Genomic DNA, 26,348 nt, shown 5'->3' with positions numbered 1-26,348 from the left:
CCTGAGATGATCATTCAAAGCACTGAGTTTTGGCAAAGGAAATATTTAGTTTTGCTCTTTTAGATCTCTTCATGTAATGGCTCTTAAACTCATCTTTTTGGTTAAAAGTCACTCCACTGGATGGCTCATTTGGAAGATTTATTTTCTCTAAGTTCTCACACACCATGGGCAGCATGCTCTGGCTCTCAGCATGTCACTGAGTGTCACTCGGGGCACAGCTAACTTGACCGGACAAAAGCCACCCTCCCATTCTGCAGAGCAGGGCACCAGCCCGTGTTGGGGGTGCTCTCCCCTCTCCCTTGCTGGGGCTGGGGGGTATCCCACCCTGAACACCTGCCTTCAGTGGGCAGCTGAACACCTCACCCAAGAGCAATTCCTGGCCCGAGCTGTTCTGCATGAATGGGACCTGATGGGTATCTCTGTCCTCAGACACGTGGCCCTTCCACATGTCACCTTTTCCACAGTGACCATAAATTCATGTCTTTTGCTCTTCTTCCTGCACTGAGAAGAATTCTTTTTACCTATCTGCTATCCTTTTCTAGTTTTCCCCATTTATTCCTTGTTCTTTCTTTTTTTTTTTCCTTCTTTTATTGGAAAAGCAGCACTTTCTCATTAAAACCATCCATAAAACCGTACGAGGGTCAATAAAAACTTGTGAGGAAGCAGTGAAGGAAAGAGCCAAGATAGGTGTACTTACCCACCACCTGTGGGAGGGAAGAGGCCTCCATATCCAGCATGATGGAGCCCTTCTCTATGCAGGTCCTCAGCTCAAACAGGCTGTGCAGAGACAAGGTGGCCACGTGTGGTTTGCTCCATCGCTCCCCACCTTGTTCCACCTTCTCCTCAAACTTGATCCACCTGCAACAGGACAGAGCAATGACATGGGGTTAAGGCTGCTGCCTCCTTGCAGGGAAATAAATCAGCATTTCTGGAAATAAGGCACCATTCACCTTTGCTATCTTGGCAGTTCTGGTTTAATGGTAGGACTGTATCATCCTTAGAGGGCTGGTCCAAACGAAATGATTCTGTGATTCAAATTCAGGCAATAAAATACAGAATCAGGCACTGCCAAGATGCAGGCAGCATGGAACACTGCTGGCCCAGGCTACAGGCTGACAAAGGGGGGAAGAGAGGAGCTCATCCCAGCCATGTCTGAAGCTGGTCTTAGAGAACCAAATGAGTCACCAAAGGAGAAGGCACAAATTAAGGAGCTCATTCTTTCCCTCCAGCTGCTGTTTAATGATTTAACCAAGCAGGTCTGAAAAATCCAGAAAACTTATCTCTAAGGGAAGGTGAGAGCAAAGGGTAAATCCTGGTTGTGCAAAACACTCTTTACACCCCTAAAACTAAAAGCAGGGAAGCAGGAGGCTCCACGTCCCTGGGCTGCAGCCTACCCCCACTCCCCCCTGCAGCCTTGACCCTGCCCTTGGCTCTGCTGTGCCCAGCCTGGAGCACACAGGGATGGGCAGCTGGGCTGGGGCATCTCACCTGGCCCACACCTTCCTCCTTACCAGCAATGGCCTTGGGGTAAACTGGGGGTGCAGGAAAAGGTGGTTCAATATGCCCTAATGGCAAAGCAGAAATGCTTTTTAATCCCCTCTTAAGACACCATTTTAATATATGTAGAAAATGAAAATTCCAGTGACTAATATAAAGGGATTATTAAGAAAAAAACCCACACAAGTAAGGTAAGAAAGCTCATAAATTTGTTCAAAAGAATATTATTAACAGCGAGCAAAATTATCTTTAATCCTGAAAAATGTATTATTTGAGGATTAATCAATTATGCTTCACAATTGCAATAATCTCTTTTTGAGACTTTGTTTTTTTCAAGCTGCTTTTTAACTCAAGCTAAAAGACTGTTTTTTATCTCCAATTAATAAGGTCCTTTTAGTTCACAAAAACTAAGTGTTTCCTACAGTCCCGGGTGGATGCAAATCTGTGCACTTCAGGGGCTTTGAGTGATGTGGGACCGAGTTACATTTATCCTGTAACAGCAGGAAGGGTGCAAATTACCAGTGTTTGTTCTCCCAGGGAAAGTGATTACTCACAACTATCAATATTTGCTTTTTGTTTACTTTTCTCACTCCAGTCCACAATCCCAGCACAATAAACCAAACATTAACTTGCAGACCTGGGTGAACAAACTCCTGCTCTATTCATGCAATCAGAGAATGGTGTGGGTTGGGAGGGACCTCAAAGCTCACCTAGTTCCAGACTGCTGCCATGGGCAGGGGCACCTTCCAGGAACTAGGCTGCACTAACATGGGAATGCCTGCATTCCACAGGTGGTCAGAGGATACAGAGTGAAGCACAAAAAGGAAAAGACCTGCAGCAGCTGGAGCCCCCCAGCCTGTCATGAGGCTCAGTGAAGAATCTTTGGGGACCAAGACAGGTCCACCATAGCATGGGAACTGCTGCTCTCTAAGGGAGATGGCAGGAAGAGATGGGATTACAGAGAAAAGGAATGACAGTGCTGGCCTGTGAGATGGTGCATATGGGTTTTTTAAACTTCTATTATGGTCTTTGTTGTTATATGAGCTGTGTCAGGAATTACATTTTTATCCTTCACCCTTTCATACCTGGTAATACGAACACAGGTTTCACGGGGTTGGGAGGGAGGTGCAGCAGACAGAAGGAATGTGCAGATGTCAGAACAGAGCAGGAGGGAGATGAGGAAGGTGATTTGATTGTTTGTTCTCTCAAACACAAGTGCAGGCTTTAGCCCTGCACCTGCATGCAGGCAGTGTTGCTCTCCCTAGCTGGGAGCTGTGCAGTTCTACCCTGGGGCCAGGGGAAGCATCAATCCCACCAAGTCTCTTCTGCCCTCCCCTCTCTCGTCCACCTGCACAGCCCTGCACTTTTTCTTGTGTTCAGTTGTGGGGGAGCTGTTCTGCACCAGCAGATGCAAAGCAACCCCAAAAGAGCTGGCAGACCTGTGCCCACGGAAGCACAGCACCAGCCAGCTCTGGAAGTACTGGGAGATGCTCAGGAGGTTCTATGGTGCAAGGTTAAGTAATTTCAGGAGTGTACTGAAAAATCAGACACTTTGTTAGATCACTATCCAAGGCAGGAGGTTGGACCAATTTAGAAATTAAACAGCACCTCAACAGGGTGCTTCGTTACATTCTGTGTAATTCCTACAAAGAATCATGGATCCATTCAGGTTGGCAAACCTGATCATCCAATCCAAACATTAATCCAGCAAAGCCAAGGCCACCACCACATTGTTAAATCTCCCAAGAGATGAGGACTTCACCACTACCCTGGGCAGACAATCCTGAGGGTGAAGAAATTTTTCCTAAGATCCGATCTAAACCTCCCCTGGCACAACTTGAGGCTGTTTCCTCTCGTCCTGTGGTTTGCTGCTTGGGAGAAGAACCCTGGAGAGAACCCCACACACAGCTCAGTGCAGCACTCCTACCAAAGACAGGTAAAAACACCTCAATCAGGAAGTGCTGAATTCATGGTAAGAGGAAAGAAGAGCAATAAATGGAGGAAAGGATGAGCAACAAGTCAGAAGTTAGAGAGTAAAAGGCAAAAAGTCATTAAGTAAGTTCCCCAAGCGACTGAGAAGTAAAAATAAAGCAAGATAAGAGGTAAAGGTAGAAGAGCTCATTAAATCACAGGTAAAGAAGTTTAAGGTGACCAAACAGGGGCTAACTTTGAACACATACAGTGCCCTTAAGAGGGGGAGGTGGGAAAAGAGCTTAGCCCAGCCACCAAAAAGGAAAAGGAAAACCCCCAGGCTCAGTGAGGGCAATTGGGAATAGGTCAGTGATGTTCAGATATAGATTATATGTAACTTGTAGCAGCCAGACTCCACAAACATCCCAGCTTTTCTGTCATGGCTTCCAAACTAACAGCAGCATCAAAGAATTCAACCAAGGAACTCAAAGCAAGCAACCCCATCCAGCATTTAACATGCACCTTGAACAATTTCTTCACAAGAAAACACCTTTAAGATTTTTTTCCTTTTTAAAATTACTTCTATCAGTAACTCACTAGGATGGGGACAGCTAGAATTTCCCAGCCTGTGGTGTGAGGTGGTAGCAGGCTCCAAAGCCACTTTGGGACAATAGTAATGAAGTTTTTACTCAGCCAGCAACTCCTGGCAATTCCGGCCGAGATGTGTCCCCCTTTGCAAAGCAATACTGAGCCCATACTGCTCTCTCCACAGGCAAACTATTGCAGTCTATCTGGCACTCTGCTGTTTTCCTAGTTTTATCTTTTGGAATATTTAAAGAAACCCTAAAATTCTCTCGTTTATCAAAGAATGGTGATGTGAACTACCCAAGCTCCTTCCTGTGGCTTGCCCATGCAATCCCGGAGCACGGGTAGCACCCAATGGAATGCTAAAACAGGCATTTCCCATGGGAGCACTGCTGCCTGCCCTTCCCTCTCAGGGTAAAGGAAAACCAACCCACCTTGCAGTCTCCTTCCACTCCATCTCCTGTCCATCGACAGCCAGAAGCTCGTCCAGCTCGGTGAAGAGCTGCGGGGGCGCGGGGCTGTCATCTTCCTCTCCCAGGATGAAGCGGATGCGCTCGGCGGCGGGGGAGACTGCAGAGGTGAAAATACTGCGGTTAACGGCCTGAGCCACCACCAGGGCAGTGCGGCTCCTCTCCTTGCCCTGCTCCCCAAGGCCATTCAGCTGCTTCTCCTCGCTGCCTCTGCCATCCGACATCGTCGTCGCTGCGGACGCAGGGCCGTGAGCGAGGGTGCCTCTGGCTCCCTCTCTCCCCTTCCTTGAGTCTCACTGAACTTCTTACAAGTTCAAGCTGGGAGTAAAGTTCAGGAAAACTTGTCTCTTCCTACAGACCTGAACTATGTTACAGCAATTTGCAGTCCTTGTAAAAAAAAAGCACTATGGAGCTCAGAACCAACGCGCTCAGTGGCGCTGCCCGAGGACCTGCCGCTCTCTGAGCAGCCCGGATCCTTCACCCCCTTTTTTATATGACCTAAAACCAGTTCCAGCCAAACCAATTGGGGGCTTGCTGGCACAGCATCCCATTGCTGGCTTTCCCCTCCCTCCCTGCCAGCCAGGTTTGGGCTGCCATTGGCCTGCAAGGCAGGCTGGAACCTCCCCAGCCCACCACTGGAAAACACAGGAATACTTAACAGAAGGGTTGTCTCCTCTATACATGAAGAATGCAACCCAATGCATTTAGTCAGGCACCAATGCACTGAAAAAAAACAACTGGTCCTATTGGAAAAGACTGCCTGTTTAGGCAAAAGAACTATGTTCAACACACAGCACAAGCAAAGTCTGTTTGTATCATAAGCTTGAGAAAAAGGACAGAAACCCTTTCCTGGTTAAGGATTCAGAATTCAAAACTGAGAACATCACTGTCCCCATCCTAAAGCCCGAGGGCATCTCCTAAAGGCAACTGGAGCCCACATCACCAGAGTCACCTTGCTGGAGGGCTCCTTGTGCTCTACAGCCTTTTTCTCAGCATATCACCTTTAAAATAAAGGTGTGACCATGTGAAATTTTAAGACAGGAATCCTTTCTGCTGGATGTTTATCAGCATTAGAGATACACAGCAGACTATGAACTTTGAACAGTTCTGCTAAAAAACTCTTTTCTTTTCAAAAGATCAGCTGTCTGTCTCTTGCAAAATAATTAATTACACCAGGTGTAACCACATTGATTTTTCCAGGGTAAACAGACTCTCAATTTGCAATGGGAAAAAAGAAATCAGTAAAAAACATGCCCTTTACTCCTTTTTCTTTTCCTTAAATAAACTTCCACAGCTTTCTTCCTAAATTACTCAGAGTGATGATGCTTCAGCAATATAGATTTCTTTGGTACTGAAAGTATATTTGTAATCATAAATGTCCTTGGAATCTCCTGGGGGCCAAGGACCTTGCCCCACTGCTACAGCAGCCTCCCCATCACGAGGCATTCAGCTCCCTGCAGGCTCCAGGAGAGCTGGAGAGGGACTTCTGACAAGGGCCTGGAGTAACAGGACAAGGGGGAATGGCTTCCCCCTGACAGAGGGCAGGGTTAGATGGGATATTGGGGGTAAATTCTTCCCTGTGAGGGTGGTAAGGTCCTGGTGCAGGCTGCCCAAAGAAGCTGCTCCTGGATCCCTGGAAGTGTCCAAGGCCAGGCTAAATGAGGCTTGGGCAACCTGGGCTAGTGGAAGGTGTCCCTGCCCATGGCACAAGATGCCATCCATCCATACCATGCATGTTCCATTGTCCTTTCCCTTTACCTGCACTAATGAATCTCAATGCGCTTTTATATTCAAATAGAATAAAAATATCCCAGCTAGAAAACGAATAAAAGACATGTCCATCTTCTTGCTTCAAAAAGCAAGGTGGACCACAGCAGTGGCTGCTGCTTGGAAGATGCTGTAAGAGAAAGGACTGCAGAGATTCTTGAGCTGCTGAAGGCATCCACTGGAGCCAGTGGGACAACTCCCTCTTGAGTCACTCTGAAGTGGTTGTACGATATGGAAGTGTCACCCCTGATATTCCCATCCAGAACATGATCATTCCACACTATTTTGCACGCTGAACCTGGGTGCCCAGGTCCATCACCTCCTCTTTGCTGCCTGCCTGCTCTCCCTGTTGCCAATTTCCCATTATCTGCACTTAGGGCTGATGATAAGGCTCACAGTCCCATTAGGGCGTTTGCTGGGTCACAGGTGCCCGATGCTCGCTTGACCACATGTTCTTGATGGCAATTTTGTGGGTTAATGGGCCGTTCATGGGCTGTTTATGTGCTCTCTTTATCAAGGAGAACATATTTCACCTTGCTCTGCAGGTGAACACTGTGTGCTGGGCGTGGGCAGTGGCTGAGCAGGGCTCAGGGGCTGGAGAGTCATTAACCCAGGGGGTGACCCCTCAGCCTCTGCCTGCCCAACCTTTGAGCACCACCCAGCCTTGGCCATCACCTTGGCTTCCACCTCGGCCTCCAGCTCGGGAGCTGCTCAAACCAGCACTGCTGATGGCAGAGCAGCTCAGGTTGGCCAATACTGCTTTTCTGGCTGTCTTATTCAAGAGAACAACCTGATGGGCAGCAGACATTTGCAGCAGAGAAAAGGCTAATCCATGAATTTAGATGGCTAGGGTTATATTTTTCCCCTGAAGGGGAAAGGAATTAAGATATTAATTGCAGAGGGTTGAATGTTCCAACACAACATGGATACATAGGCAATGCCATCCATGGGGGATGTCTCTCACTTCCCAGTCTTCCCTTTCCTGCTCCATTCAGCCACACACAGTCTATGAGGCAGCTTATAAAATCCTAACTTGCTCAAGAGCAAAGACATCAGCAGTTTCTCTAAGTTCAGCTCAGGCCAATTCTGAGCACAATGTATACCCTCGGGTTCCCAAAGGCAAAAATCAATCTCCATCAAGAGAGAGCAATCTCAGGGAGTTCGGAAATTGGACAGACACGTTCTTAGCACAGCAGCCTCAGATCAGGCATGGCTGAGCTTCCCAGCCCTGCTCCAGCCATGGCTTTGGTGGCAGCCCTCCCTCACTGCCTGCTGCAATGGCACAGCCACCCATGGAAATGCCAGGGGGCTTTGTGGCATTGGCCCCTACCCTAAAGTCACCTCCTGCTCCTGTGCCAAGGGCCTGGCTGGTGCTGGGTGGAAGGCATTTTCAGCCTGGCCCTCTGGGTGTACAGTGCTGCCTCAGGATGGAGGACAGGGGGTCTCTGTGTTGATGCACGAGTTAAACAGCCTGTTCTCCACTCAACCAACATGCTTTTCCTCCTGCTTTTCCAGCTGGCTGTTATCAGGGACGCTCCTGAAGACCTTGGGGACCTGCACAACCAGAGGAGCCATCAGACACGAAGTTCTCTGTTACTTCTAAGTGCATTGGCAGCTACAAAACCCCTGAGAGACCTGGTGCAAATCCCTCCCCTCTGGAACAAATATCAAGGAAAGCTGTTTGTCAAACGTGCCTTCCAGGCAGGTTTATTAAAATAGGACATGATCCTACTCTTGTTCCTTTCTGAGGCTGCCCTCCCTCTGCCAAAGCTCGGGTCAAACCCATCCACAGTCAGAGCAGGGACACACTTGTGCAGACACCTGTAACAGATTCCAACTTGTTTCCTTTCCAGTTCAGCTGACTTCCCTTCCAAAATTCTCCATTACCAAAACCCATTTTAATTGTGTCAATGTCAACACAAGACACCAGATAAAGGCAAGCAGGGAGGCTTTGACGGCCCACAGTCCCACCAGCTTCCTTTAAAGACAAACCTGAACAGAATCCCACCTAAAAACAGGAGCTGCTGAAAACAATCCCCTGGGATTCCTCTGCTGGTTCCTGTACAGCATCCAACACACTGGGCCAAGGTCACAGGGTAACACAAGGGATGCTCTCCTGCTTTACCAGCAATACTGTCCAGCACTTCTGGAGCACACAGACCCTCCATGCTATTCCTGCACCTGTACAGGTAAGTAAGAACTGGTATTTTCTTTATGGAAGGCAGAATGATCACTTCACCAGTTTCTGCAGAACAGCCCAGGTGAGAACTGATTTCCTGATTCCCCAAGTGCTGCACCAAGCATGAACATCCCTGAGTGCCACTGAAGAAGCCAAGCACACACAGATTTACCCATGACACCTGCTTTTGGAAAGCCTGCAGCAGGAATGCTGCTCCAGGGCTGCACAGCAGCTTTTCCCAGGGTCCCACAGAGCCAGCCCTGGGTGATCTGCTCCCCAGCTAATCACTCTAAGCAAGCGTGAGAATTTCTCCTTTGCTTGTTTTGTGCCTTTCCCTATGAGTGATTACTTTGTGACCCCGTGCTGGGGCGGGCTGGCTGTGAGGCAGATTAGACTTTCCACAAGCAGGACTTGGCAGCTGGGAGGGAACACTCCCCACACTACCTGGGTCCCATCCCAGGCCACTTCTTGCACAACTGTGGGGTGCAGAGAATGCTGTTCTCCATTTGCTGCATCTTGGAGCAAATCCACCCTATCCCCTTCATAGTGCCTCTTCCCAGACAGAATGAGCAGCACTGGCTGCCTCTGGAATAATCCATTTTTTGCTGGACTATTGGACTGCATGATTGTACCTATTCTGCTGTAAGCTCCTCTGCAGCATGTGGCATATATTAAGTGTTTGATCTGCAAAAAATCTTCAGTATTGGACAAATTCTTACTAACACTGTGTTCTCTCAAGTGCCAGAAGTACAGCAGCATTTACATAACCCCTTGCTGGGCATTCCCAGCTCCCTTGGTCTTTGGTGCTGTGCCTACAGATATTTCATTAAAACATTCCTTGGAGATGCAGGGAGAGAAAAAGAATCCTTCCTCCAAAAATGTTTCACATTAACTCATCTATGGATGCAATGTGGACAATCAGTCTGGCAAACTTCTAAACAACCTCAGCACTATCTCAGGAAAATTTGGTGACCCTTATCCTAAAAGGCAATTCCTATGAAAGAAGAGAGCCTGCCAGTTCCATCCACATGGCTGTGATGGAGAGACCACCACATGCTCTACCCCATTCCCATGATGAGCTTCTTCCAGCATTGCTCCACTCGAGGGAGACTCTGCCTCTAAGACTGCTTTTCCCAGCTGCAGCCAAAACCAGTAATATCTCCATAACCTGCCAGAAGCAGAGGCAGCTGCACAATCCCAAGGAAATGGGAATGGAGAGACTCCCAGAGACACACAGTTAGCCAGCTGAGCCAAACTAAGTATTTCATGTATGAACAGTATGAGGCTCTGCCTGCTCACATCAGTGCCAGGCTCCCCTGATTCCAAGGGTGTGGAATTGGGCATATGTGGTTACTGCAGTTTCTCGTCAGTATGTCATAGCTAGATGCTAATCAACAGTAATTGGCTTCCAAACTGATAGAAAAATGGGAAATTTGTCTTTCTATACCACATTTTTAAAATTTTCTAGATTCTCTGAGTGCCATTCTTAATTGCATTAAAGGCAGCAATGCCTATGACACTTACAACCCAACTAGTCCACAGTGACAAACCACACTGGTTATAAATCCTCATATAAACTACACCACGAGCAATTAATTGCAAAATATGGATAACAAAGGTATTTTTTGACTATTCCTGGAGGTCAGCCATCTTACTTCCAGTTGTGTCAAACTGCTACAGCAGCACATTTTTAAGGAGCTATTCCCGAGCACTTGCCAAGAAGACTTTAATAAAGAGCAGCACCTAGAGAAAGCCTGGCTTTCTCTGGAGCTCTGGAACATTTCCTGCTGTCACACAGACACAGGATGCTGTCTGGCATCACACCTCCATTAGATCTGAGCAACAGTCAAGTCCCCAGTGAAACAGCAGCACAGTGGCTGCTACATAGAACTGAGCTCAAAAACCACTCCCTAATTCTCACCATTTTCTCTCTTTGGCTTTTCTTGGTTTCCCTTTTTAAAGCATGTGGCTTTCAGAGTCTCCTTCCTGGAGAGACTGGTGCTGCCCACCTCTCTGGGATCCTGCTGGGTCCTGTTCTGGTACCTTACACACTGTAAGCACACCATGATCACACACAGCTCCTCCCATACTCCATCGCTATCACTGCTCACCGTGAGCACAAGGGAAAACTCCTGCCCCTCTGGTGAGCAACAAAAAAAACCCATTTATTTTCCAACACTAAAATGCTGCTCCTCGAAGACACTTTTAAAGCTGGTTTGATGTGCTGCAGTCCCTGTAAGCAGCGTGGTTTCCTTGCATGAGCCACAAGCCCTCCTGCCAAACTCTAACTCCGTCTCCCACAGCTCATTTACCTCATTTAGGTAACAGGGAGGGTACAGGGACACTTCTAAGGACACAGCTGTACAACTCTGGGCTCTTCTCTGGAGTTTAAGCTTCCACACAACGACAAGAGGAAACTTCCCTCTCAGTGCTTCCCAAGCAGCCCTCGGGCTGCAATAGCCAATTTTCTGCCTATTAAGCTCTTCTCACAAGCAGGGTTTCATCACTGTCTATTTGTCCCGTTCAATCAATCTCGGCAGCAGCCCTGACTGTTTCAGCACTTCTGGAAGTCTTCTTCAGCAGGGGCTGGGCAGGACAGAACCCACCCACAGAGGGAGGAAACTACACACGTGTGGGAGAGGATTTTCTGTATTTATTGCCACAGTTTCCGTGCCTCCTGAGCCCTTCTCACTGAAGGGAGTCCCGTGTCTCCGGCTGCAGCAGAGCCCACCTCCGTTGCCAGGCAGTTTTTCAAGGAGTACTGAATGTTTCTGGCATCCACACTTCTTGCTTTCAGCCCTTTTCATTCTGTCCCCTCTGTTTTCCGTGTTGCCAAACACCTCATCCATTCTGGGCACAGAGGGAAATGTGTGTTATTATTCCTTACCATCCTTGCAGAGACCAACTGGTGCACGAGAGCTGAAGGCACGTGTTGGGGGCTCTGCAGTTGTTATTTCTTCCTGATCACCTGTCCTGCTTCAAACTCCACGGTGGAAATATGTATTCTATAGAATCCCAGACTGCTTTAGGCTGTTAGGGACTTAAAGATCATCTTGTTCCAGCTCCCTGCAACAGGCAGGGACACCTTCCACTATCCCACGTTGCTCCAAGCTCCCTCCAACCTGCCCTTGGATATTCCAGGGATGGGGCAGCCACAGCTTCTCTGGGCAAGCTGTGCCAGGGCCTGCCCACCATCACAGGCAAGAACTTCTTCCTGATATCCCATCTAATCCTGCCCTCTGTCATTCCCCCTTGTCCTACACATACCTCCACACTAAAAGCACTATCACAGAATCACAGAACTGTAGGACACCAGGCTGGAGACACCTGAAGGGTCATCTGGTCCAACCAGCTCAGAAGGCAGAGCTCAGGAGGCCACTTCAGCTTGACTTGCAGCAGGAGGAAGGTGCCAACCTCCTTTGAGATGCTTTGAAAAAGGCTCGTCTATTTTTCCAGCACCTTCTGAAAAGCTTTGTTCAGTGACAAACTGCCCTTTTGGCTCAGAACAGTTCACAGCAGCTTATCTAAAAAGCTGCAAAGCCAGCCTGAGAATCCAGACAATGCTTCCATTGAGTAGGAGAGCCCCAGCACTGACATGACAGGGTGGTTACAAAACCAGTTGGTTCCATGTCTGGGTGCTGGTTTTCCTCACATTTCCCTGCTGCTGCAAAGCAAGCTCCATCGGGAGGATCCATCCCTACAGACCTGCCCCTCTGCGTGCCCGCATTTATTCTGTGTGTTAAATCCTGACAAACACCACTTCCCTCACTTGGCATCCCTGGAGGTGTTACCACCATCCCGATGGAACTGTCCCCACCACTTAGCAGCGTGGCAAAGCAAAGTTCTGCGTGGATAAATCACTTCTCTGAAAGCATTTTCTTTTTCTCTCTGGGTCGAGTCAAGGGAACTCAGAAAAGGGCTCTTGCAATGGCATTCGGGAGCAGAAAGACCCTATTGAGACAAAAACACAATAACCAGTTTTGCCCCTGCTTTAAAAATTAACCACCATTAACTCCAGGCTCGGCAGGGCTCCAGGCTGCCAGCAGCACACTCCTTCCAAGCAGCTTCCCAGAAACTCCCAATTCAGCTTGTTCTCAAAAGCCTGGTGACATTCGGGCAGCCCCTGCTCTTCATCGGTTTCCCCTTGCAACAGCAAGTGAAGTTCAAGCTTCTGCTTCCTTTTAACTCTGAGCTTCACAGACTCGCCCCCACCTCCTACACAAGCACCAAAGCTCCAGGGAACATGAGTATGGTGGAAAAAAACAGTGGATTTGCTGGGGTCTCATCCATGCTGAAAGGTACTTTTACAGCTTTAAGCAAATTTCTGTAATTCAATCAAGGAAACATAAGTATAAAACATTTCCACTTTCAGGAAAGGAACATGACCAGGATCTATACTAGTAAAACTGTGTGCAAGAAAAATAAAAGACCATTATGCAATGGATTTATCCAGGAAAATTAAGCACAGCTTGGCTTTCAGTAAGTGAATGCACTGTAATTAAGATCAATATACTCCAGAAAAGGCTACTGCCAAAATTCAGGAAGGAGGAAATCAAGTTCAAACAAACCCAACTTGTTTTTTCACTGAAAAATGAGAAATCTGGTATCTAGAGACACATTTGGTGACTCCTTATGGAATGCAACACGAGCCATGCAGAGAGATATTCTTACCAAAACAACAAAGAGGATCTAAAGCAGCAGCAAAGCACAAATACACAGAATAAGGAGGCGAAGCCACACTTCACTGCACCATTTAGGAACATCTGGATCTGACACAAGCCCAGGTCAAAGGAAAACAACCAGAAATGAAAGATTCCACTAAAACTTGGAGGATAAGTACGTGAGGCATACAAGGAAAATGAATTATTTAAGACCATTAGCAGCAGGAGCTTGAGAAGCAGTGGGTGACCTGGACCACCTTGGAGTGAGATGGCCAATTAAGGGGATTAAAAATTGTGCAGAAAAGCAAAGCAGCCTCTTGGTGTGAAACTCCAGCACCCAGGTGGCTGCACGGGCACTCAGCCTTTTCCAAAGGTTAACGTGGGAGGAGGCAGGTGGCTGAAGAACAAAGAAGAGAAGATGGAAGTGAATCCAAGAGCAGTGAGTGGCCAGGTCCTTTGTGCTCACACCTCACCAGACCCTGTCTACATCCAAGGTTTTAGTCAGGTCTGGAATGTTTCACGCAGCCTGCATCTTAGGAAAACAATAATCAATGTACAGAATTACCTGGAACTGTATCCAACAGGATACCATCTACCAAATTTCTGCCATTTCTTTCCAGACTCCAGGTTGTGCCCTTTGGAGGCTTCCCTTGCCGTTTCCAAAGCTGCACAAGGTTACTGTGCCTTTATTTTTCTTACACAACTAAAACCACATGGAGTCTAAACTGCCCCAGCCTGATGGGACTTACCCAGACCGGGGTGGCTGCAGTTAAAAACAAAACCATTAGCAGAGTTCTCCAAAGGCTACTTAAGCAGATTTTTTTTTCCTTTCTTTTAAGCTCCTAAATGCAACTTTAGCAATTATTGGTTTAAGTAATTGCCTAACATTTAATGTTTACAGCAACATTTTACAACTAATTTACATGTAGTTCACTAAATGCTTTAGGGTTAATTGGTCTTTTGTTGAGCATTAAGCAGCTTGTTAATGATTAGAGAGTTGGGAAGAAAACTTAAGTAGGAGGTCGGTTTGGGGATGGTTTGGAATGGCTGGGGGGGATTTTTGCAGCAGCATTGACCTTCCTAATGGTCAGGCCCCAGCCTAGCACCATACGGTGTCTTTTACAGGGTCACTTGGAGGATACAAAAGGATCAATCTACTGCATGTGAGGGAGGATGAAACCACAGCAAAGGAGAGAGAGAAGATGCAATTCCTTGCACTTGGCAAGAATAATGTTGTACTGCCTGTGCCCTAAGGGAGCCCCAGGAGACCCAAGTATTCCCTGTCCTGAGGATCCAAAGGTATCAGGACGATTCCATGAGGAGGAAAAGTAAGAGTGTGCCTCCCTGGGGCCGTGTGTCACTGCACTGCCTGAGGACAGAGCACTCCAGACATGATATCATAACTTAGAAAGCAAAGGTAATAACTTAACTACCGAGTTGGCCCTGCTTTGAGCAGAGGTTTGGACCAACCTCATTTATTCTATTGCATTAGTGAGCTTCCCAGATGGATGATCTCCACTCCAGCTCCCCCATCTGCTGCCCAAACACCACACCTTGCCTCGGCTTCAGAGCAACTTGCAGTAATGAACAGAGACTGGAAACCCCACGCTGGGTTTAAGGATCTGTTGGCACCCTGGCCTGGAGAACCAGAATGGAAAGGAGAGTAACAAAATGCCAACTCTGTATCAGAACTGCAAACTCTTTGGAAGCAGCAAGGGCAGCACCAGCATAACCAAGACCAAACAGGAAAATAGCAAAACAAAGCTGAACTGCTTCCTTTGCATTTAGGGAATCGACTGTGACCAACCCAACAGGGAGTCAAACTCTACTTTTTAAATCCTTCCCCCAGCACAAGCAACTGGCAGTGGCATCAAAAGCACTGAGCACCCAGCTGGTCTTAAACATTGTCCAGCACTCAGGAAAAAAAAATTGGGCAAAAAACCAAGAGGGGAACAAATCAGCCAGGTACTACTAGTAATCTTTAAATAACTTAGGATGGAAAGAGCAAAGCAGAAATGAGCAGTGTTTTCCAAACTGTATTCCATCAGAACAGCACTGCCTCCCATGGAAATCTCTTTACAAACACTGATCTCCTTAGAGTTGTTAAATGCTATCTTTATTTCTTTTTAATTGGTTCCACTGCATTTTAAATTGCTTTTTAAAAGTATAGGCAGAGTATATAAACATGATGTGTTCAAACACAGAACTGTTAAAATACAGGAAATAAATTCGAAAAGTTTGTGGTTTTACTAGTACTCAAATTTCATTACCCAGAAATAAGGAATGTACTCATTTTAAAACAAAAAATACTTGACTATTAAGAAAATCTCAGTGTCTGGCAAGTTTCTGCAGATGATGAATTATTACAACTCAGCAAGGGGTGCTGCTGCTTTCCTTCTGACCCTGCACATGCTCCAGGTGGGTTTAAGAACAGCAACAACCAAACGTCACCCTTTCCCACTTTGATTGTCTTCCTGCTCCCAGCACTTCAGCCTCCAGTTCCCCCTTCCCTGTTGGCATCAGGATTCTGGGCTTGGACTGGTCAGTTTTGCTGATGCAGCTCAGTGCACGCCTACAAACCCAGCTAGATGGCCTTGGAAGCAGTTAGGTGGCCGCGATGTTTTTTACAAAGAGGGTGGAAAAACATTGGCACGGAGAGGTGGGGGATGCCCCATCCCTGGAGGCATTCAGGGCCGGGTTGGATGGAGCTCTGAGCTATGTGATCTACGGGAAGGAATCCCTGTCCACGGCATGGGGCTGGAACAAGATGACTTTGAAGGCTCCTTCCAACCCAAACCCCTCTGTGACCTTTTTCACGAATCCATGAAATCAGTCAGATGGCTACAAAACCAGCGAGGTGGCCACAACAGTGAGAGGGAGGGGCAAAGGAGTTGGGGTGCTACAGGAGCCTCTGACAAAAAACTGAAACTGGGGGTAACCCCTCAGTGGAGCTGTGCAGAGTTCCCAGCCCAGGCTCAGCTAATGCTGAGGAGATTCAAAGGGCCCTGTCCTGGTGCCAAGCACGCAGCTCCTGTGACAAGGGTCGCTTTGTCTGGCATCCCCTCCGCCTCCCAGCACATGGGAAACTTCAGAAATTCCCTTGCTGAGGAGAACAACTAAGCTGGGTAACTTGGAATTACAGGCTTTCAAGGTTAGTTTGCTGCTGGAGCCAAGACATATTTCCAGAGCTTCTCAGGACTGAAAACAACCTCCTACTTTTAATTACTTGCCTTTTATCTTTAATAAGGGATTAGGAGCTATTTTTCCAGCTAATACCTTAAAATCCAGATAATCATAAAAGCAATCAGTAATACCCAATATATGTTAATTACTCATTTTCTTCTCGTCTCTGGCTGCCCTGCTGTCACTCAGGGCCATTAATTTGTCTATAACAAGGCTGCAAATCAAAACCAACAAAAGGCTTCAGGTCCTCTGGGGAGTCACAGGTTCAGACTTGGGGGATTAACCACAGATTATATCTGCAACAACAGCAAGGAAAACAACATTATGGCCAAAGAGGTGCTGAACTATCCCACTGGCTATTTACTTATGCCTGGACCTGCTCATTCCCACAGGAGTCAAGCAAAGCAAAAGACTGATTTAAAATAAGGTAACGAGGCACCGAACAAACTTGACAGCACTAAGGGGAGCCAAAGATGCACTCACCAAGTTATTCCCAGTGAAACGTGACCCTAAAATAATTTGACATATTCCATACTAAGCTACATTGGCCTTTCCAAAGGGAATTTACAGGGATAGCAGATGTAGAAGGTTTACATTCAAGATCTGGTGCTGGAATAATGATGCTGATCAGCACATTGCTCAGACAGGTAATACCTATGACTGCTCACAGAAGAGGAATTCCCAGTTCCTTGGATGCCATGAATTTGAAGGATGCCTTGCATTTACCAGAATATTATTTAGGTCTTGAGGAAGAAGTGAAGCAGGAGCAAGGATGGATGTACCTACGTGGATTTACATGCAGCATTTATATTCTGCCCTCCTGCACAGTCATTTCTTCCAATTCCTGAGTCCTGAAGAGCTGTGCCCTGCCCTGAAAGGGGTTTAATCCCCCGTGCCTCAAATGCAAACTGTCCCCATCACATTCCCGCACGTTTTCCCATTGCTGCACCTCGTGTTGGCAGTCCTGGCTGCCCTGCAAGCACGCAGCCCTACAGGTGATTTCCTGACAGCCCCGAACACCTTGCCCGTAATCCCCTGGCCACAGTCACGTGCCAGCACAGCCATCGTGTTCTCAGCTCTATAAATAGAGCCCCTGCCTGCAGCTGGCTCACATCACAGTGTACGTGTCTGCTCTGTGTGCTGTGCCCACCCTGCCCTGCCCTGCCCTGCCCTGCCTGCACCACAGCATGCCAGCAGCACCCACGGGATGGCAGCACCCACCGCTTCCCAAGGGACAATAAATACATCTCTCACAGGAAAACTGAGCTTTCCATCCCTGGGAGTGTCCAAGGCCAGGCTGGATGGATCTTAGAGCTACCTGTTCTAGTGGAAGGTGTCCCTGCCCATGGCTGGGGATGGAACTGGATGAATTTTAAGTTCCTTTCCAGCCCAGGCCATTCTGTGATGATTCTACGAACAGAGAGCACAAAGTACATGTTTGATTCCAAAGACTTGAGCAGATCAAACTGCTTAATCCAAACGAGAATAAAAAACCTAATAATTTCAGCCCTGACTACACAAATGCACTAATCCAATTTTTCACAGTGGCACCTTCTATAGGGCAGAGGGAATATTACTGTTGGTTTACATTATTAAATTATTCCATTTATTAAAGAAATTAAATACAATGTGACAGAAGGAGAGGTTGTTTATTTCTTCAGAATTTTCAGCTAAAAGGAAGGGGTGGGAAGCTGAGATCTAAGGAGAAGAGGGAACTCAGCTAGCTCATTAGTTCAGCTCCCTTAATTCCTAAAGAGATTTCAACTGAGGAGAAAACCCAAACACCAAGTAGTTGCACCATTACCAAAAAAGAGAGCCTTCCCCTTGGGTATTTTTAATGGAATTTCCATTTCCATCCACATGGAATTTGAAAAAGATGATCTAAAAGGAAGTCCTCTCCATCTCCAGGTGGATACCAGCATCAACATCTGGCATCCAATGCACAAAACTCGGATGCTGGATACCTGCACATGATGATGTCAAATTACACCAGGTATTATAAGGTGTGACTTGGCTACCAAAAGGGAACAGCAAATTCAGGGTGAAAGAAATACTAACAGCAAATCAAGTCCCCTTAAGGAAATCATGACAACGGTATCACCAGCCTAAATCCATTATTTAAATTAAAGTTCCCCACTTGCTGATTCAAGTGAAGCATGATTTCTTGTACTCTGTCTGTTTTTAAGGCAAACATGGAGAGATGATGAAGTGTCTCATGCATTACTTCACCCACTGAGCTAAACTCTATCCATACTGAGGTTCTCATTTTCATGGCTCCAGGGAAAGAAGAATCAAGACCCCAGTGAAGAAGGAATGCAGCAGTCTGGAAAGGCAAGGCAGCACTGAATCACAGAATCCCCTAGGCTGGAAAAGACCTTTAAGAACTGAAAGCTGCAGTGAAGCTGCAGCATGGAAAGGAATGTCCCAAGAATGTGTAATACACAAGCCAAGGCACACATGGATCCAGCTCAGCCATTCTGGATTGCAGAATTGTAACTGATTTATTCGTGTACACACACCAAGAGGAGATTTTTGTATTTCTTCTCAAAGGCTTAAAGCCTATTGAACTTGGAAAAAAAAAAAAAAGAATAGTATGCTAAGGAATATACAGGTGATTTTCATGGAAATTAAATTCCTCAACTTCTCCTGCCTTCCACTCAAATATTCTTTTAAAGCCCTAAGTTAATCCAAGGTGCTGAACAGAGAGATTCATCTCCTTCTTCCCTATCCTCCACCACAGAGCACAAGGTAAACTTTGGCCAGGATGCAGCTGTAAGCAGGAGGAACACGTGCTCCAAGAATCCCTTTTCCAGGAGCCATTGTGCTCTGCTCTGTCACTACAAAGTTCTGAACAAGGAAAATGAAATTCTAAGGGAGCTCCACCTATTTCAGAGCAACAAACTCCATCACATGGAAAAGTAACCCCAGAAGAACTAGGCAAGGACTGTTTGCTACATACTTCCATTAAATGCATGAAAGAAAATATGATGTAGAACAAAAGATTGGTTTTCCAGGTGTTCCTCAACTTTATGGCACCAGAGAAGCCATGGAGCAGAGAAGAGCTCTTTCATGTACACCTGATCCCTCAACTGCAACCCAAGTTCTTCTGCTTAATTTTGAGATGAACTCAAAACTCTGCCTACAAAATCCCATTTCAGATGAGAACACTTCAATGCACTGATTAAAAAAAATAGCTTTTCTTCAAAACATGTTTGTTTTTATCCCCCAAAGAGACAGGAAATTGTGAGCAATAAACCTCAAGGATGTCTTTTCCAAGATTTGAAAGCTGTCCTCCGGTGGAGATTCCCTTTTTAAACACATGCTTTGCATAACTGAAAGAAAATACATGACCTTGATAGTAAGCAAAATATTCCTTGCAAAACATTTACTCTTTTTCTTGCTGTGCAAAATCTGTCTGCTCTTCCCAATGAAGGACACCAAACCCACATTCCTCAGAAAAATCTCACACCAGATTTAATTGGAGGAGGATGTTTCTACAACAAGTTCAGCACTGACCTTATGTTTCTGAAGCTGTTAGCTTCCAAGCAAAGAGCATTTTCCCTTCTGCATCACGTGCTGCCTTGGCTGTGAGAGCTTTTCCAGAGCCAGAAGGATGCTCTTCACAGATATCACCACTTCTGCATCAAGGGCATCTGACAGAGCACCAAATGCCACCTAATGCTGTCCCCCATCCCTCAAGCATTCTTAGAATTTGTATTCAGGGTCTCTCCTCTTACAACCTTATAGAATCCCAAAATGGTTTTGGTTGGAAAGAACCTCCAAGTTTATTTCATTCCAAAACCCTGCCATGTGCAGGGACACATTCCTCTAGCCCAGGCTGCTCCAAGCCCCATCCAACCTGGCCTTGGACCCTTCCAGGGATGGGGCAGCCACAGCTTCTGTGGGCACCCTGTGCCAGGGCCTCACTGCCCTAACAGAGAAGAAGTTTTTCCTGCTCCACCATCCAAGCCTGCCCCATCAGCCTGAAGCCATGATGAGCCAGCCTGCCAGGAAGGAGTCCCCAGTGGCAGTGGCTCCTGCACACACAGTGTCCATGTAGAGCTGACCTGGCAAAATCCTGCCTTTCATTTCCCACAGGCACCGAGTGCAAACACCCCAGAGCATCATCAGTGCTTCCACACACCTCAGAGCAGCAGAGGCAGCGAGAGAAACTGCTCACAGCAAATACTGTGTGCCTCACCCACAGACACCAAAGAGACAGAAAATTCCAGAGATGGCTGCACAGGCCAGAGCACAGATGTCACAGCCTTAGACATTTGCCACTTCCAAAACTTTCCCCTTGCAACCTCTTTTCCAGACGAAACCTCAGAGGAAATCCAAATCCTTATTTCCAAAAGGTGCTGAAGACCAGCAGGCTGCAGCCAAAAAGGAGATCAACTTTCCAAGTCTCCAAAATTTCAAGTAAGCCCAGAGTAAATATTGTACTTCTTCATTTCAAGAAAATGAATGCAAAGAAATATAAATGCTTTTCTAGTCAGTCTCAGCCTCACAATCCCAAAGTTACTGTAAGACAATCATTGCCAAGGGGCTGAAAATGAAGAGCCACTATCAGCATGTATCAATGGAAGTACCACACAGCATTCCTGAGATCCATAAACAGGTAACCTCTCCCAGCCAGCAACCTTCCCTGTAGCTCCTTCTATCTGCATATTAATATTATTTTGCCTTTTCTCTCCATCTTCAAAGGCTTCCAAAGCAGCCACATTCCCTTTTGACAACAGGAATTCACAGGTTCTCTCCCAGAGCATCACACCTTCCATTTCTTTGCCCTGCTCACGCCTGTCCCAAATTCCTTGGCAAAAATAGCTATAAACATGGGAATTTGATCAATAGGGTTTTTAGCACACTTATTAGAAGTGTGCAGTAACCACTGTGGAGGAATGAGACAAATGTCGTGGTATCTTTCCATTTTTAGAAAAGCACATAATTACGTTAACAAACAACAAAACTATGAGGTTAGTCACAGCACTGCAGCGACAAGAGCCAAGTCACCAAACTTGGATTAGCTGGAGATGTAACCAAGACAAACTAGTTATTTTCCCAACCCCAAAATAACGTTCAATGGAACTTGAAGGTGATCTATGGTCTTCCAAAGTGTTTGGAATTTGCCACAGAGAGAGGATTAATTGCCTAAAAAAGGTCTGCTTTTAGCACAGAACAGCAAGTTTGGGAAATCTAAGGAAAGGATGCACCAGACAATTTCTGACTGCAAACAATCTATCTCCTCTTGAGCAGAAGGGCAAAGAAGAGCCCCTTTCTTTGTTCATAGATATTACATCCACTTTCGGAGAGCAAAGGAAAAAAAAAAAGGAAAAAAAGAAAAAAAAAGGAAAGAAGACATCCCCAAGCTCCAAAGTGCTGCCAAGGCTCAGTTACAAGCCTACAGCTCCAACTGCTGTGAAATATGGGATGTCCTGAAAGCCAAGCCTTGCCACGGCTGCTACCAGCTGTGAGCTGTAACAGGATGCAAGTCATCTGCAGGACTTGGCTTCTCCATAAAGAATTCACGAGGATAAGGTTCACTAAAACCTATTTTGCTCTAATGATGGAGGAAGGACATCAAGCAGAAGCTGAGGAACAAGACCTTCTTCATCCACAAACCTTACACAGCTGCCATCTTTTTCAGCTTCTTAATATTGAACCTTCTGATAATTAAGAAGTACCATAAGCACAAAAACCACTCTATTCTACAGGCACAGGTTTTGGACAAAAATCCACATGTGTTACCACTCTTACACAGAAAAAAAAAAAAGGTATTTTGAGACTGGAAATGAAACCTGAATGCAAAGAAAACAGGACAGACACAGCTGAAGCAGGACAGACACAGCAGTCCAATGCAGCACCAGCAAAAAGGGTGAGCACATTGCTGTGACCACCAGCAGCAGCTCTTGACAGGTATTTTCCACGTGGGACACGTGGCAGTGCCTGACCTCCCACAACAGGTGACAAGTCTGTCTCAGCTGTGACTCAAGGACAGGGTCCACAACTGAATCACTGCTTCCAAGGGGAACTCCAAAGGGAGCTGCTCATCTCCCTAACTAACTCAACAAAGATCCCAAGCCAAGGGAATGCCCCGTTTTTTATGAGCCCATTTTCCCAACAGCAGGGGGAAGTTAGGAAAACACCTGGCAATTCATTTAGTGACAGCTGAGCTGGCATTAAGGCAAGTACAAATAATTGGGAAAATGACAATGCTCCTCCTAAGTACTGCTGGGGGAAAAAAGCTCTTTTCCGTTACTGCACTTCCAAAGGGACAGCAGGAGAGCCATAGAGAGCAGGCTGGCTGCTTGCCCCAGAACACTCATCCTCCTGGCATCAGTTCACAATAAAGCTCAGTGAGGGAGACGGCTCCAGCAGAGCCACGCTTCAGGAAAGTGCCACGAACCCCGGCTCAGCCCGGACAGTGGGCAGGGAACTGCCAGTCCAACTCTAGTCCCCTGTGCTCCGATTCTCCCACTCGTGACAAAGAGAGTAGATACCAGGAATAGTCATCCCAGCACAGCAAAGCAGCTGAGAGCACTCCCTGAAATCCTGCCCGCTCCCAGGTTTCCCCACGTAGCCAGAGCAGCTCCAGAGCGGGTCACTATTTATATCAGCAATCCGCCCGGCACTTCAGCAGATGCTTAGCTTTAAATATGCCTTTAAATCTTCTTGCAAGCAGCCAGGCTAAATATATGCTTTGGGTTAAATTTGTTCCTGGTGCTGTCCTGGGTCACAGGCCTCGTTCTGCCTGCGCTGTTCCTATAGATAGGTGCTGGCATTGGTGTGTCCTGGCAGCCTGTCCCCATCCCACCGAGGTCCCTCCCACCCTTACTCCAAAGCAGGACCAAGCCCTCGGACAAGGTGATGCTGAAACATCCAACAATTGCTCACACTTAACCCCAAATGTGGTTTTGTCTGCAGCTGGAAGCTTCTTATTTATTGCCAAAGCCCTAAAGGAACCCACAAGACAAAGAGCAATCTCATTCCAAAGGCAAACAATTCATTACAAAATACTGCCTGTTTTGCATATACACGCATATGTATTTTAAGCAGACAAGGCAAAAGACATAGAAATCTTCTCTCTTCACCACTGAATAAAAGTCACATTGACACAGCTGGAAGTAAAAACAGACTGAGCTCAGCACAAAGCCCCCAGCACCATTTTTCTGGGCAGATCCCAAGGCACACTGTCCATCCCTAGACCTTCATCAGTTTCCCGTTCCCCTTCCCATACCCACACGTGATACGCATCACTGGGAGCTGCAACACACTGTGAAACCCTTGGGCCAGGCCAAAGAAAAGTCTAAGTGACTCCAGGATTGATCTAAACTAGGATTTTAGAGCGAGAGTCTGATATCTGAAGCGCACAACAGACAAAATTTAACTCTGAAATAACCCATGTGAATAACTGCAATCAGCATGTTCTATGGTCCCTGAGCTGCTTCTTTTGCTTCCAACCAGCAAACAGGATTCTACAAGCTGTGACAGTCACTTATCTAAACCAGGCCATCCTCAAATAATCCCCATTTCTTGCAGCAGATGTGAAACAACTGTTCTGGATGACACTACTTTCCTGTCACTAGGAATGCAGAGTATGTTTCAAGCCCAGCTTTAATGCTAAGCCTAGACTAATCCCCCCAGAGAGCTTTAGCCAGGCTTTGCCAAAGGAGCAATTGTTGCCACGAAACACATTTATACTGTTTGAGGGTGAGCAGTTTATTCTGCAGAGCAAGCTCCCATTCCCACGATGAAATCCATGCTGGAATGAAATTACTTGAGTGAACTTCTTTTTTGCTATAGACTCATCCTTCTGAAGTTTCCCATCCTTGGCAATTTACCTTGGAACAGGCTGGGACAAGAAAACCATGATACACAAAGTAGGCAGAACAAATCCCACACAGATAAAGGGAAACCCAAATAAGAGTGAGTCCAACAAAACGGGGTCAGGCATGTTCTCTAGGAATATCCAAAGCTGTGCCCAGCAGAAGAGCCAAGTCAGTTCTCTGCCTGGAAGCAAGGAGCAGGCAGCAGCCTTCTCTTCAGTGTCTGGAGCCTGACAGGTTTGCAGCATGGCCCAGAAAGCTCTGCCCAAGACCAAAGGCACACATTGAAATCCTTCCATTAAACTCTTTCCTGGCCTCAAAACTTCCATTGCTTTCATGGACTTGAAACCAAGCAGTTTCAGGTGACTTCTGTAAGCCTACTGCCTCATCAGGACCCCCATGATCTACCCCACCCACCAAAGTGCCCCCAGATAACTCCCAAAACTTTGTGGATCCGTCACTTGCCATGTCCCCAGTTGGTTTTTTTCACACAGCCTGCTCCACAGGCACCATGGAGTGTTTGACTGTGAAACACAACTGCTCCCACAGGAGATGTTGTACCCTCCTGCTGGGACAGTAGCTGGCACACCACATCCAGCCCATGGAATGTAAATGAAGGTGCAGTATCTCCACAGGGTGTTTCAGTATGGCACATCTGGAACTCTCAGACAGGGAATGCACAGGGCCTCTTGGAGAGAGACTCACTCACTTGGAATACCTTTCTTTATCTTCTCTGAGTCTGAGGGAACCCATCTCTGCCCAGATTTGGTGCAGGACACTTGCTAAGTGCCTTGATAGCTACATCTCGTGGCTATCTAAATGTTATGGTTACAGAATAACTTCTCTGCCCTCTCGCACCAAGCCCACCAAGTTTCACCACCTCGAGGCAGCTCCTTCTGCTGTTCTTCCCTATGAGTGCTGCTCTTCAGTCGTGTCCTTTTCTCCTGACTGATGACTCACATCCTAAGAGCCACTTATCTGTCAGGAAGACACCACCAGCACGACCCCAGGGCCACAGTGCCACCAGTGCTCCCAGCCAAGGACCACACTGTGGCTGCAGCACTGCCAGCTGCTGTCCTTATTCCCTGTATCACAAAGCTGATCCCCACCATCAGGGTCATGCATCCCCCCCCAGGCCAGGCACTGTGAGCAGGCTCCTGTGGATGGGTTTCCAAGGGGGAAGGCCCAACCAGCTCAGGGGGGAGCCAGCAGGCTCTTCCCTGTGCTGTGCAAATGGGATTTGAGAGCTGTGCTTTCTGCCTCCTCCAAGCTCCCAGCTGCCTTCCACTCAGGAAGAATGGGTTGGTTCCAAGGAAGCAAGGTGTGGATTTGAACTCCTGCACTGCTCTGACATGGAGGAGCTGGGTTATTAATGAGAGCCTGAAGCCAAGCCCAGCCAGTCCCAGTGTTACAGAAGTGCCCTCGCAGCAGGAATACAGGAGGTAACTGCTGGAGGTGTCCACAGGTCAGGATGCTCAGAACACCTCTCCTTTGCTGCCCAGCCATGCAGTTCCCAGGGATTGATTTATACCCCCACAGCTCAGAGCTTGACCAAACAGCCCTGCTCCATCGGGTGACTCCGTTCCCATTACTATATTTAAATATCAAGGACTCCAGTTGGAAGCAAGACTTGAACACATCCCAATACCACATTCAGGCTGGGACTAGTCCATTCCTAGGCTTCCCTACAAAGAGCAGGAAAGGCTCTGCTGATTTATGCATACTTTTATTTCCATGTAACTGCTGAGGCCTACAATGCCCTTCCAGGAGTATCCAAAGCAGAAGGAAAAGGTGCCACAAGGGCTCTGCCTTTTTTGAGACATAAATCCAGCCATGCAAGTACAAACACATCTATGCAGAACCACTTAGATTACAGCCAACATCTGCTTTCCTCTTTAGCTGCAGATGACCAAGTTCTTCCTACATGTAATTTTGATGTACTTAATATCATTATTTTAAAGTTCACTCAGTGGGTAAGAAATCAGCAAATAAATCCAAGCAAAGACTCTGCTCTGCTTGAACAGATGTCGGATCAGGATTCCAAGTTGAACAGAACAGCCCACAGCTCTCAAGGATTTTGTTTCAGATATCATACAGATTTATTTTAACAAATACATCATTTTTCTGGGAAATGGCTGACACTAACAAAGTGGAAAGGAAACAATTTTCAATGATCAAGTACTAGAGCTGAGGTCTTCTCCACCCTATCTTGTTTATTTCTTCAGGTTTTTGACACAGAAATCTCAATTTTCATTTCCTTTCATGGTGG

General features: G+C 46.8%; 1 protein-coding gene across 4 annotated transcripts in view; it reads right to left on the bottom strand.

The window, feature by feature from the left end:
• SLC4A4 (solute carrier family 4 member 4) overlaps positions 1–26,348 on the bottom strand; it is a 114,936-nt gene that overhangs the window by 48,268 nt on the left and 40,320 nt on the right. For 3 of the 4 annotated variants that reach the window (XR_015803493.1, XM_088164340.1, XM_088164339.1), the window contains exons 4-5: positions 4,428–4,563; positions 698–858 (exon numbers count right to left, since the gene is read on the bottom strand). Coding sequence is in view for 3 of the 4 variants with exons in the window: in XM_088164340.1 (XP_088020466.1) it covers positions 698–858; positions 4,428–4,563 (297 nt within the window). In the remaining variant the exon portion in view is untranslated. Of the gene's footprint in view, positions 1–697; positions 859–4,427; positions 4,564–4,822; positions 4,942–26,348 lie in introns of those variants that run through there. The other variant, XM_088164341.1, reaches the window with a different exon arrangement.

This window comes from Sturnus vulgaris, chromosome 4, assembly GCF_052056855.1.
Source record: "Sturnus vulgaris isolate bStuVul1 chromosome 4, bStuVul1.hap1, whole genome shotgun sequence".
Classification (NCBI taxonomy): Eukaryota; Metazoa; Chordata; class Aves; order Passeriformes; family Sturnidae; genus Sturnus; species Sturnus vulgaris.
Note: the sequence above shows the minus strand (reverse complement) of the source record. Positions and strands in the feature narration are given on the sequence as shown.